Source organism: Falco punctatus (genome assembly GCF_963210335.1).
Source record: "Falco punctatus genome assembly, chromosome: 9".
Taxonomy (NCBI): domain Eukaryota; kingdom Metazoa; phylum Chordata; class Aves; order Falconiformes; family Falconidae; genus Falco; species Falco punctatus.
Genome location: NC_137589.1, coordinates 44,034,143 through 44,046,624, shown reverse-complemented (window position 1 = coordinate 44,046,624; position 12,482 = coordinate 44,034,143). Strand labels below are relative to the sequence as shown.

The window sequence follows — 12,482 nt, the reverse complement described above, 5'->3', positions numbered from 1 at the left end:
CTAAAAACAAGGGCGGACATTAATAAGTTTAATTATATGTCCTTTGTGTTGCTCAGCAAAGGTGTTGCATTAGTGAGGGTAACATGAGGCGGCGTGAGTGCGCTAGCTGGTGTTTCCCAGCGCCCTGTTGCCCGAAGAGCATCCACCTCCACTTCTGCCCACCAGCATTGCCGGGGCTGGTGTTCGGAAAACGGCAGGAGAAAGTTCAGGCTAGCAGAACACGGGAGAAGGATATGCTGCAGGCTGAGACCTCACCCATGTGTCCTGTCCTACAGGAAGAAAAACATTCTGTCGTTTTCTGGAAGCATGCAAGTTCCTTTGTGCTGTTGTTCTTGGTTATTCCCATAACATCGCTTTCTTATTTATTTGTTAAGTTGAAGCAGGATGAGGCATTGGGGAGGAATGGATGAGAACTCCCAGCGGTGGTCAGGAGGTTAGCGGGAAGTCAGCAGCAGGCAGGGGGGCCAGGCAGGCACTGCTGATGAGCAAGGAGAGGGCTTGAGGGAGAGCTGCTGCATAGGAGAGCCTGGTTTGCATCTACTGCGGGAAGAAATGCAGCCATCGCACCAGTTTGGGCCCTGCAGGGAGCGCAGTCCCAGTTTGTAACCAGCAGCAGCGCGGCTCCGAGGCTCCGGTGGGACTGGCTGTGTGCAGCAGAGCTGCCCGGCCCCTGGTGAAGCTGGCAGAGGATGGCGTGTGATTTACTCCCATCTGTGACTGCTAAAATCCTTCTCCCATCTGATGTTGCAAATCATTTTGGTGGAGTTGTCCACTTTGTTCTCAGTCATAACAAAACCTAATCCCCAGGCTGGAGACAGATTTAAATTCTGTCTATGCTGCATGTAGATCTCACGGTCTGTTCCGCTGTGTTTGTGTGTGCAGGACCCCCTGCAGCGGACATGTGCTGCTGAGAGGGTAGGGATTGCCCTAAAGACCCTTTTCCCAGCTGGTCAGAGAAAAGAACTGTCAACCCTTGAAAAGCTGTATGCAGGGAATGTTTCCTGACCAGGAGCCTTGTCGCAGAGTCAAACCTGTAATTTAGGAGATCAGATCCCTCTGACAGTGGGGAGGCGTTCGTTGCAAAGGCCGACTCAGCAGCTGGTATTAATGGGACAGCTTCGGCTTAGTGCCTGGACTTCTTTCAACATTCCCCAGTCTGCTTGTGCCCTCAGAGTGGAACAGTAGGAGATTTAAGAAAGGCTCTTTAATTTTTTCCCCATTGTTAATTGTTTCCCCAGTGTTGCATTTTGCATCTGCTCCATCACTCTGCAGCTACCCAGCCAGGTTCCCTGTTTGTTTCTGTCTCTCAGAAACATCAGGAAAACTTTTAGCATAAAACCACAGAAGCAGCAGCAGCTGGGTGGTTTCAGACAGGTGAGGTTCTGAAATGAGAAACGACGGGGTTGCCCCTTTGAGGGCTTGTCTTCACAAAAAAGCAATTCTGGAATAAAAGCGTGTGAGTTTAAACACACAAGACCTATTCCAGAATAATTCTGTGTAGACAGGCCCTACATTTTTTCCCTCCTTGTAGCCTCGGCAGAGTATCTTTGTTCCTGAAAGAACATCGAGCCTGGACTCCCAGGCAGTCCCTCCGGTCATTCTGTGGAGCTGCTGCGTGCATGGTACGGTTGCTGCCTCCATTGCTCAGCATCCAGCCCTGAAGTTTGGTGAGGACAGAGTGGATTGCTCCCCACGCTTGTTCCTCTGTGTCCACAAAGTCTTTGCTGCAGTCCACGAGGTGCTGGTTAGATGAGGTGTGCTGTCACAGGCTGGTAGTACCCGGCATCCCTAATTCTGGCTGGCTGTGGAGGAAGCAGGCAGGGGGGGATTGCATCCCTTCGCATGGTAATGTTTTATGACTTTCATTATTTAGAACAACAGTCCTCTCTTGTTGCTCTTGGGCAGTAAACCTCTTCCTTTAATAACCAGAGACTGGCTGTCTCTCTGTAGGACTCTCCAGGTCAGTGCCAGTAGCAGTAATGTTATTTCTCTTTAGAACTAATGTGGTCTTTTATGAGATTCCCACCAACCCCCCCCCTTCATTTCAGCTGAACTTCAGGCAAGTAGAAAGGGATTAAAATAAGGCCCATGGCAAAAAGAACTGAATGTGCTGTTTGGAAAGAGGGTTTCCTGCTGTGAGATGTCTCTGGGCAGCTGGCCGTTCCCATCATACTAAGACAAAGGTGTAGGAACTGAATTTGATCAGTTTATGTAAGCCAGGATGGGACCTGGAATACACAGCGAGTTATTACAGCAAGAGGTTGGATGGCCCCACAGGCAGCATTTTGAAAAGTGATGGTGGAGAGATGAATTTGAACAAAGTACCTGTCATCTTGGAAGTGTATGTACACAGTAAGCAAACGATGTTCCAGGTGACTTTGCCCGTTAGGATGTTGGATGGCTGAGGAAGAGCAATAGTTTACAAGGACTCTGGTGTCTCTCTTGCCACAGATGCTGCGCTCTGCCCATGCTGGGTGCAAGCAGGCAGAGCTGCAGAGTATCCGTCTTCGTTACACTGTTTTGGGGACATCAGGTTGTCTCCTGGTGGAAACATGCCTGCCTCCCTGGGAAGAGACCCTGGCTGCGGATGGTGAACCTCGGGCAGAGCTGGAAGGAACCCAGACGAGCCCCCCAGCAGCTGGGGCACACGCCAGCACAGCCGCACCAGTGCCCGATGCCACCTTGCAGGCTGGGTCCAGCCATCTTAATATTTCTGCACTTCTTTATCAGCAAGTGGATTTGTTGGGGTTTTTTTTAGCACTTGCCAGGCTTCACCCAGTAAATTGTCTTTGGACGAAGCCCTCCCTGTCCATATGGCAGTGCAGATGGAGATGCTCTGGCACCGAGGGCTTCGCTGTGACATGCAGGTGGGGCGCTTGTGTTCTCCCTGCCCAAACCGGGAACGCTGAGCAGCCTTTCCAGTAAGCAGAGCACCCTCACCCTGTGAGCCAGGGAAGCAGCTTATGGCCTTGGAAGGACCATTTTCTTACTGATAATGCAAAGGGAATTCGGTGGGTGCTGTGACAGGGACTTGCAAACATCTTCCAGTAAGTAGGCTCCTGCTGCAAATGTCACATTACTTACCAGAGGACATGAGAAATGATCTCTGCTCTGGAACAGGCTGTTACAACGCAAGGGCCATGTGCCCTTCGAAGACTGGTTGTGGATAGCCCTTCCTTGCCTCTGGGGCTCTGCGGGCACCCCTGGGCCGTGCCAGACTGCCACGGGTTCAGTGCCGTCAGGGCCAGTTCGGGGGTGCTGGGCAGAGGATGGGGCCAGTTGCCCTAGGAGTAGGCTCTGCATGGTGCTCATCCTGCTCTGCCGGGGCTCCTCCGGCAGACAGATCTCTCATCCCTTCTGGTGAGATTCCAAACGAGAGTCTCTAATTAATGACATCTCCGCACTTAGCTATTGATACACAGAGATGCTGGGCCTTTTAGGGCTGGTTGGAGACAGGCAGCGCTCCCTCTGTACGGTGCAGCAGCTGGTGAAAAATATTGCTGTTACTGACCTGGGTTGGATCCGAGCGGCCGTTCAGGAGTAAAAAGCATCGTGGGAGCAGGTCCTGCCGCAGCAAGAACCTGACAAACCTGACAAATAGCCTCCTCCCTAAGAAAAGTCCCGTTAATTTTAGGATTCCCAGAGGCATACGGCAGAGTATGGAGGGATATAAATAAGCATTTGCTGAATCTGGTGAGAACATAATATGTCCTGAGAAACTCCCCCTTGGTAATTCTTAGTATTGCACATCTGTACTCCCACCCGTGGCCTTGCAGCTGCAGTAATTTTAAATGAAAAATAGACTTGTTTTAATTTTAACAAAAATTCTTAGGCCGGCTTGGTGCAGTCCAGCTCGGCGATGCACATGTGTGCATTACAGTATGTAGTTCCTGAGCTAGGGGTTCAGATCATCAATATTTGTATTTGTCCACACGAGAGTGTGAGTCTCAGCTCAGTTACTTACCTTTTCTATTTTCATCTGTAAAATATGGAAATAAGATCTACCATAAATGCCTTGATTCTGGACTTACCGGGGCTCGGTGAGCAGCCTGTGTTGTCAGGTCTTGAGCTGCTGGATATTAGTTCTGCACTCAGCATCCAAAGGGAACTTGATCTGTCTGCCTGTATTACAGTTAATTTACAGTATCATTCAGAGCAAAAGGGTATGGACCCTTTTCTGTGAAAATAGTGTAAAATTGCCACAAAGTACTGGGAAATGACTGTGCTCAGTTCCTAAAGATCAATTTATTCACCATAAGAGATACGGGGTGAGTGGGCAGTTTTAGAGAATCGCTAATGGGATGGAGAGCCTTTTGCTTCAAAGCCACCACTTCTGATCCGGCACAGGGCTGTCCTCACCCGGGGCTTTTAACATCTGGGGGCTGGTGGTTGTCCCCTGAGAAAGGACTGTGGTGTCACAGCCTGGTTTTCTGGAGACCCCTGCACAGGTGCCGCCACAGCTGGTCCTGGCTGCCAGCCTCAGTAGGTGCAGGGGTGCCTGGGGACCGCTGCCACCAACCCCCTGGGCAGTCTGTCCCCAGGCTGGTTACCCTGCGGTGCTGCGAGCAGGAGGGGTGGCCTGCAGCTTTCAGAGCAGTCCATTTAGCATGCTCAGCTGGAGAACCCAGCTGCGGGCTGGTCTGTTGTCACCTGGGGGTTCATCCATGGCAGGAATCTTAATGGCAGACCTGGGGAAGCACCTGTCTATCTGCTGCAGCTGTCTTAGAATCTCCTTTGGCTGGTTTCTGGCTGCGGCTTGGCGTGTGATTCACTGGGAGCTATGAATTCTGCACGCACTACTGCAGTTTCTCTTGTGTTTTGGTCAGTTTTGTTGTAGAGAATGACAAAACTCAACACATGGCAGAAGCAGCAATCTGAGAGTATACTGGGGTCATTGTTTCACTTATAAAAGACCACGATGAGAATATCTCAAACTCCCCTTATTTCTGTCTTTCCATGCCTTTGGAGAAGGCGTTGTATTCTTTGTAGAGAGAGGGACATGTGGTCTTTTTGAAGACCCTAAAGCACTTGCCAGAGGTTTTAAAGGTCAAGAGTTACCGGGATCAGAGCTTTTGTGAGCTGGAACATTTTACATGGTGCAGGCTATAGAGAAGGCAGCTGCTCCCTTTGCTCTCAAGGTATTTTTTTCCCTGGCCACTTCATGGTTTTGCTAGCTAGGTTTCTTTTTTTTTTTTTTTTCCCCCCTTGAGCTCTCTGGTTTTGCTTTAAGAGTTACAGCACCATTGATTGTATTGGCTGTCTCAAAAATGGTGTGCTGCTTGCTGTCTGTGGGCTCCCTGCTGCTAAATGCTGCCAGTGGGACTCCGGAGCATTTAGATCAATCGATAGGGCTATCATGGCCTTATTTTCCACACTGTCCCCATCCTGGGGACGTGTGTAACAATTGGAGAGAGCACACGAGCCCCGGGGTTGTTGGTTACAGAGGATCGAGACGCTGGCTGTGTCCGTGGTACAGATGTGTGCAGTTTGGTGGGGAGAAGGGTGCGGAGGGATGTGTTCTGCCCTGGTGGTGCCAGCTGCTCCCCAGGAACACTCTGTACACAGTGAGCGAGCACAGGTCTGGGGTTTTAGGAGATCTGCCGTTAATTCCTCCCCATTTGCAGGTAACATCCTTCAGCAGGGACTGGGTCGGTAGGAGAGGGTGCTGCAAAACAGCGTGAGATGAAGTAGGATGCTGCTGGGATCTCCCGTGTGCATGCAAACCCAGTCCTGTGCTGCCATTGGTGCTAAGCACCTACAGAGCTCAGCACCGGGTGCTGTACTAATGAGCACTAATGAGGTTCGTGCTGGGGCCAGCCGGCCTCCCTGATCCCCTCCTGGTGCAGCACAGCTGGAAGGTCTCTGGCAGCAGGTATTGTGGCCGTTTGCAGACACACCCAGCTGTGCAGGGACCCACAGCCTACAAACTGCTAATCACGTAGAAAAAACATTTATTACTGAAGATACAGCCTGTAACAGAACCTGCTCACCAAATTATAAATGGGACAATGTAGCAGTCCCTGCTATTCTGAGCCCTTGGTTATCTCGTGGCAAAAAAATACCCAGGACTATTCTGCAGTTGTTGCTAACAGGTGGACTAAATAATTTATCTGCGCAGAAAAGCATCCACTGATAACTGCTATATTTTTCCTCTAGATCCCATCTAATGCCGAGGCTGAAAGAATCACGCTCCCACGAGTCTTTGCTCAGTCCCAGTAGTGCTGTTGAAGCTCTGGATCTCAGTATGGAGGAAGAAGTGGTCATCAAGCCCGTCCACAGCAGCATCCTGGGACAAGACTATTGCTTTGAGGTAAGGAGCCCCTCCGTCCCTCCCCGGGGCCGCTGCTGCCACGTGATGGGGCTGAGTGGGGAGCCAGGTGTGGGCTTCTCTCTTGGGCTCTTGCTGTTACAAAGTGTTTCTGCTCTGAATTGCTACACAGAGACCATTTTACAGGCAGAAAATTATTCCCATCTTTCCAAGGAGGATCATATCCACAAAATCGGAGCAATGAGCTCTTTGCCTGCTAACTGTTGTCGCAGCAGAGCTCACTGCTGGCGCAGGTGCTGAACTACTTAAGGCTGTGTGTTAGCAGAGTGTAGGTTTGTAGTTTGTGTTCATCCAGATACCAGAAAGTGCTAATCCCTGCTCATTGCTCACAAAGACATTAGCCTCCTGTGGTCAGTGGGAGTGCTGAGGACTTTGTCTAGGAAACTGAAGCTTCGCTTGTTTGGGTAAATAAAAAAATCTGTGAGTTATTTCAGGGTTTTTTTAACACCTGTTATGGCGTGTGGTTAGGTCTGTACTAGCAGGAGGTAGTAGGACACGTACAAACCAGTCTGTAGTCAGATAATTCGATGTAGCATGTCTTGGGAATCATTTGTCCTGCGACATGGATGGCAAAGTATTACTGCTTATGGCAGTGGCTGGATATAGAACTGGGAAACGGTGTTCTTACAGTAGCAGGGTGGTCGATACTTGTGTTTCTGTGAAGAGAGGGTAACCTGTTTGTACTTGGGCGTAGAAGAGCAGGTAAGTGGTATACCCATGCTTGGATTGTACTGTAGGGCATCGTGGGACTGCAGGCTTTCCTTGGATGGGCAGCACCAGGTGAAAATGGCTTTGTAAGCGTCCAAGAGGAGTCAGGCTGGAGAGGTGAAGATTTTTTTTCTTTACTGAAATCAGCACACTTTGAAAGAAATCAGTTAAAAGATCCATTTCTTAAAATACAAGCAAGTAACACAAAAACGGTCTTACAAAAAATAGCTCCAAACATAAACTCTGAAGTGGGCTGAGATATAAATTTTCCAGTGCTGTTCATTCTCTGTAGAATTGAGCAAGTGCGGCAGGTCAGGAGGAGAACAGTTTTGTAAATTATATGGCCTCTATTACATTCCACTCAAGAAAGATAAAATGAAGCTAGATGGAAAATAGATGTGACATCCATAATATAAGACTTGTTTACCAATTCTGCTCAGTGCACAAGAGCAGAGGGAAGGGATGTGAACAGTACTTGTAGAAAGTTGACTGAGAGGGAAATTACACAAGTCATGCACTTGTAAGGAGGAAGAAAATTTTCTTTTTAAGTGAGTTGGATAAAGAAGAGTCATACAGAAAAAAAGAACATGTTAATTGCTGTTCTGCAAATCCTGCAGAGGAAAGGCAGAATGCCAGAAAACAAAAGGGACATTGATTTGTAACTGATGGTTACTCATCAGCCAGCTCCAGCGGGAAGGACTGAGGTGAGAGCTAAATGGCATATTGTGTTAATGCGTTGGTCTTGCGTCTCCAGAGAGCTGCTTTCAAATTCCGAGTGAGGTCAGCACTGAAATGAGTTTGCAGATCTCCCAGGATCCCTGGTGGGTAGCAGGCAGCGGCCACAATCCACCGTGCATCTCGGTACAACTGATCGGAAGCAAAGGATTAGCGTTGCATTGGGCAGCACAGGGCCGGAGGGATGAGCCTGGGCTGTGCTTCGCTCCCGGGCAGAGGAGCAGCGTGGGCTGGGCTGGGTGGCTGCTGCGGGCCCCCCAGACCCCCACCTGCGCTGGCACAGACATCTTCATCACATGCTTCTCCACGTCAGGCAGTAGGAAAAGCTGAGCGGCAGAACCACACAAGCATCTTCTCGTCCTCAGTGCTTGAGTGTTGCCTTGGGTTGTCGTTGTGTCCTGAGGGTCCTGTCTATGGCCTCTGATCCTGGGTCCCTCAGCGCTGCTTTGGCTGGAGGTACAGGTGAGACTCAGCAAAGCCTGCTGCCGCCCTTTAGTGCAAACCCAGCAAAGAGCCGTAAAACTGGTGGTGGTTTCTGTGATCTGGCACTGGGAAAGCTCTGCTTGAAGTCTGCAGGAGGTTGGAGGGAAAACTGGAGCTTGATGGCCAGGAGGTGTCACGCTGCTGCGTCTGGGAACACTGAAGGGGAGAAGCTCAGCTGATGTCCTGCAGAAGGAGCCAGGACCAAGAAATGTCAGGTGCCAAGGGCCTGCCAGAGTCACGGCGGTGAGGGGGGGTCCTGCACAGCAGACTGGGAAGGTGCTGCCTGGCGGTGATGGTGCCTTGTCCGTGCACTTCGAGGCTCCTGTGGGTCTGTCCAGGGGGCTCTGTCAGGAGCAGCCACATCGCTGCCTCCCGTTGAGAAGCGAAGCGTTGCTGCAGCTGGGCAATGCCAGCCTCACGCTGCTCTGACCCACCTCCCTGTGGTGGGTGGTGGGGCGGTGGGCAGTGCCTGGGCAGCTGCAGCCATCACCCGCTGGCTGGTGCCTGTCTGGCTTGCACGAGGCATGGCGTGCCACATGTCCGCTGAGCTGCAGCAGCAGCCGCATGGCTCGGGGAGCGAGGTGGCGAGATGTGCCGTGGCTGTGGATGGGGTTGCACTGAAGAGGGCAGGTTCAGAGAGGGAATTGGCAGCGCACCCGAACGGAGACAAAAGCGAGAGGTGCCAAAGCCATCTGCAGTGGAAAAAACCCAAGTGGCTCCTTTGGAGGCAGCTGGCTGTGCGAAGGTGCAGTGCAAGCATGGCTCTGCTGTAGCCCGACCGCCCTGCATTGAGACGTGCTGAAGCCGAGCGCTCTGCTCTGCTCCGTCAGCGGGGCTCTGCCGGGGCAGGGCGAGCCAGTGCTAATGCAGCGCTTCTTCAGATGCTGCGTTTTGCTTTTTCTGCTCATTTAGTTCTATGAAACTTGCATTTTTCTGACTTGCCAAGTACTTGGCAGTGGGTGTTTACTTGTTTTCTTCATTGATTTTTTTTAAAAAAGTTACTCAACATCATCTTCTTTCTCCTTATAAGACTTTCCAGTCAGCATAATCATCTAGTGCTGCTGCGTGCTCTGCGTGTGCTAAATATACAGCGGGCATCCAAGTCCAGTGAAGGAGACTCGGAGTCCTGGCTCCCAGAGCCTATTCCTGGCTCTGCTATTTATGGGGTCCTGGTGGCTTGGGCCGGGCCGGGGAGCTGGGGCCGCAGGGCTGTGTCACTGCCTTGGCGGACCAGTCTCATCCTGCGGCACAGCTCATGTCCCGGCTGTTGTGGGACGTAGCTGGGGGATGCGGAGCGAGAGAAAGAAAAACTGTAGTTGCTCCAGTACAACTGGAACAGTGTTGCCTCATCCTGGCCTTGCCTGAGTGAGGGAGAATGTAGTGGAGCTAAATTTAACTCCACTAAATTTAGTCCAGCTGTGCAAATGCTCGCTGTTCCTCGCCTGGCCCTGAGCAGCCCCACGTGTGCAGGGCTGCCCCGCGTGCCCTCCTGTGCTCGAGCTGTACGGACCCGCTCGAGCGTCACCCTCCCTCCTGAAAATCCTGGGAACACTGAGTGAAACAGCCTCAGTAACTCAGTTACCGTCTCCTGTTGTTGCTCCAGAGGGATTCCTTCATGTGCACCTTGAGGAACCCGTGCTGTACCTAAGACATTCCTAAAATGACAAGATTTTATCTGGCTTTAGAGATCACCCATCCAAGGACTGTGGGTAATGAATATGGATAAGTAACATTTTAGAAATTAATGAGTTTTATTAATTGAGTTTACTCTGCACATTAGTAGTATTCTAGCATATCCAAAATCTTGATGAGACCAGAATACTCTCCTTATAAAGATAATTAATATCTCATGAAGATCGTTAATGCCGTATGATGTTTAGGACAGAGCTCAAAGCTGGGATGTTACTGCAGATCTGGGGAAAATTACTTTTTTGGTCACACATGGTAGGTGCAACCTCCAACTCCCATCAGATCATATCACGAGGCTTTCCCCCTTCTCTCACTAAAGTGTGACAGTTTTTAGGTTTTGAGTGATTAGTTAATCAGTAATTGTTTTGGAATTGAATCATAGATTTTACCATGATAACTCAATGATAGTATGTTGACTGAATTGTGGCAAGAAAATATATTAGATAGTCAACCTAACCGATAGCTGGTAAAAACCTGACATTTAATTAACAGATTCAATAGAAGGACAGCTAAATTGCATGCTTATTTATTTGAATACAAACCCTCTAGGTAGCTGTGGGATCCATGTGCGTCACCAAGGAGAACTTGCCTTTAAGAGAGCATCTTTAAACAGCAATCAAAGTTGTCATAATTCTCTTTTATGGGAGAGCTTCCAAGTTTCCTACCAAATTTAGTTTTGAATACATTCGTACGCCAAACTGCCATTGGAACAAAAGAGCTAAACAAAAAGCTAGGTGAGAAATGGACTTGGAGGCGATGGACTCATGGTATAGTTACTGAAAGATGTGTTTGACCTATTCCACCTATATTAACTGATTTCTCAGCATTTGGTGGGGACTGAATTTTGTTGACCTTAGTCAGAATGTCAGTGGGAGGGTTTTACCAGCTGTGGGGTGAAGAAACCCAGCCGTGACACCTGCAGGGCAGCGCAACTGTACCAGGAGGGACAGGACTTCGATGTTTTGGACTTGAACATGGATGATTTTGAATCTTTCGGAGCCGAATTAGATGAGCCAAATAAGACAGGGCTTGGGCTCTGAATTGTTAGGTTCTTGTCTGAAGAGCAGTTTTGAAGCCTTAGAAATTCACATCGATCGAGCAACCAGGGAGCTGTCTGGAGCGATGCTCGTGTGCTGTGCATCTTCTGTGTTACTTCACTGGAAGTTCTGTTCTTAAAAACTGCAGCTAAGAGGTACTTCTGGGATCTTTGTGTTTGTAATTCACTGTTAAGATGGTACAGCACCATGTCAGCAGTAATGTAGCCGTGCGTGGCTTCTCTTCAAGTGTTGTTAGCGGTCAGGTGCGTGGCTATGCTCGGCTTGAATGCCGTTGCAGGAGCTGTGACTGAGAAAAGGATCAAGATGCAAAACTGCCAAACCCTCTGGCAGAGCAGGGCATAGGGCTGAGTGCTGTGGACAGAGCCCTGCGAGTGATACACCTCTTGTGTCAGCAGGCGGCCGTGGGGAAGGTTCAGAAGCGGTGGCTCACACCAGCCTCTGCAGCAGCAGCAAGCAGGAGATGAAGCAGGCCAGATTTGTAATGAGAAGCTTTGAAGAAGCTGGAAATACGCTGAAGTGTGAAAGGATCATATTTGTGTGCCTGCTAATATGGAGTGTTCTTTTCTTGGAAACAGAAGATAACTTGTGCTCAGAAGGATATATGGTTTTACAGGACAGAGGATAAAAGCATGTAAGGACAGGGAAGAGTGTCTGGCTGAAGGAGACAGCTTCTGCAACGCCAAGGGGTGGAAGACTTCTTGCATTCGCTCTGTAAAGACAGGTTAGGCCTCTTCTCATTTTGTCCTGGCTAGAAGTCTGTGTTCAAAGGGAGGTATGTGCTCAGCTCATCATTGAAGTTAGCTAATGACAAATCTTGGCAAGTGCCAGCTCTGCTGTAAAAACAGGTTAGGCTTCTGGGAGATACATGAAATTAAAGGAGATTGTCTCCCAGAAGCAGATAACCCAGTGTGCAGTGTGTAAACACATACACTGTGCAATGATAAAGTACTCGGAAATAATTCTGCAGCTTGAGACTGGCTCAGAGGGGAGTTATTTAAAGTTCTAGCCAGGTTCATTTGGCCTTCAAGCAGAGACGTACATAACAAATACTACCAACAGCAGCAAATGCAAAGGAGGGCAGAGCAGCTGTGGAGGGCTCCACGGGCAGGGCAGCGTTCTGGTGCCACAGTCATGGGCTGTCAGCTTGCCAGGAGCCCTGGGGGAGACAGCGGCGTGAGGAACACCTGCGTGTGAGAAGGTGCAGAGAGCTGCTGGCCTTTTAGACCATGACTCAGGAGCTGGTGGCAAGGCGTGCGTGGTGCAGTGGGGTGGCAAGGCGTGCATGGTGCCTCCAGCCTGGGGCTGCTGGGCAGGGCTTGCCTCGGTGGGCTCCCCACAGGGCTGAGGTTCCATGGGGCAGCAGGGATGTGATAAGGAACAAGGGGCATTTGCGTCACTGGAAATGCCATTGCTGCGAGCATGCTTGTTCAAAACCCGGCTGTGAAATCCCAGTGGCTGGAGGAGGTGACATAGATGGTGCA

General features: G+C 50.1%; 1 protein-coding gene across 11 annotated transcripts in view; it reads left to right on the top strand.

Moving 5' to 3' along the window:
- Nucleotides 1–12,482, top strand: part of DAB2IP (DAB2 interacting protein) — a 249,502-nt gene that overhangs the window by 195,579 nt on the left and 41,441 nt on the right. For all 11 annotated transcript variants that reach the window (XM_080402873.1, XM_080402872.1, XM_080402867.1 and 8 more), the window contains one exon: nt 6,157–6,310. In XM_080402873.1, the coding sequence (XP_080258999.1) occupies nt 6,157–6,310 (154 nt within the window). The remainder of the gene's footprint in view (nt 1–6,156; nt 6,311–12,482) is intronic.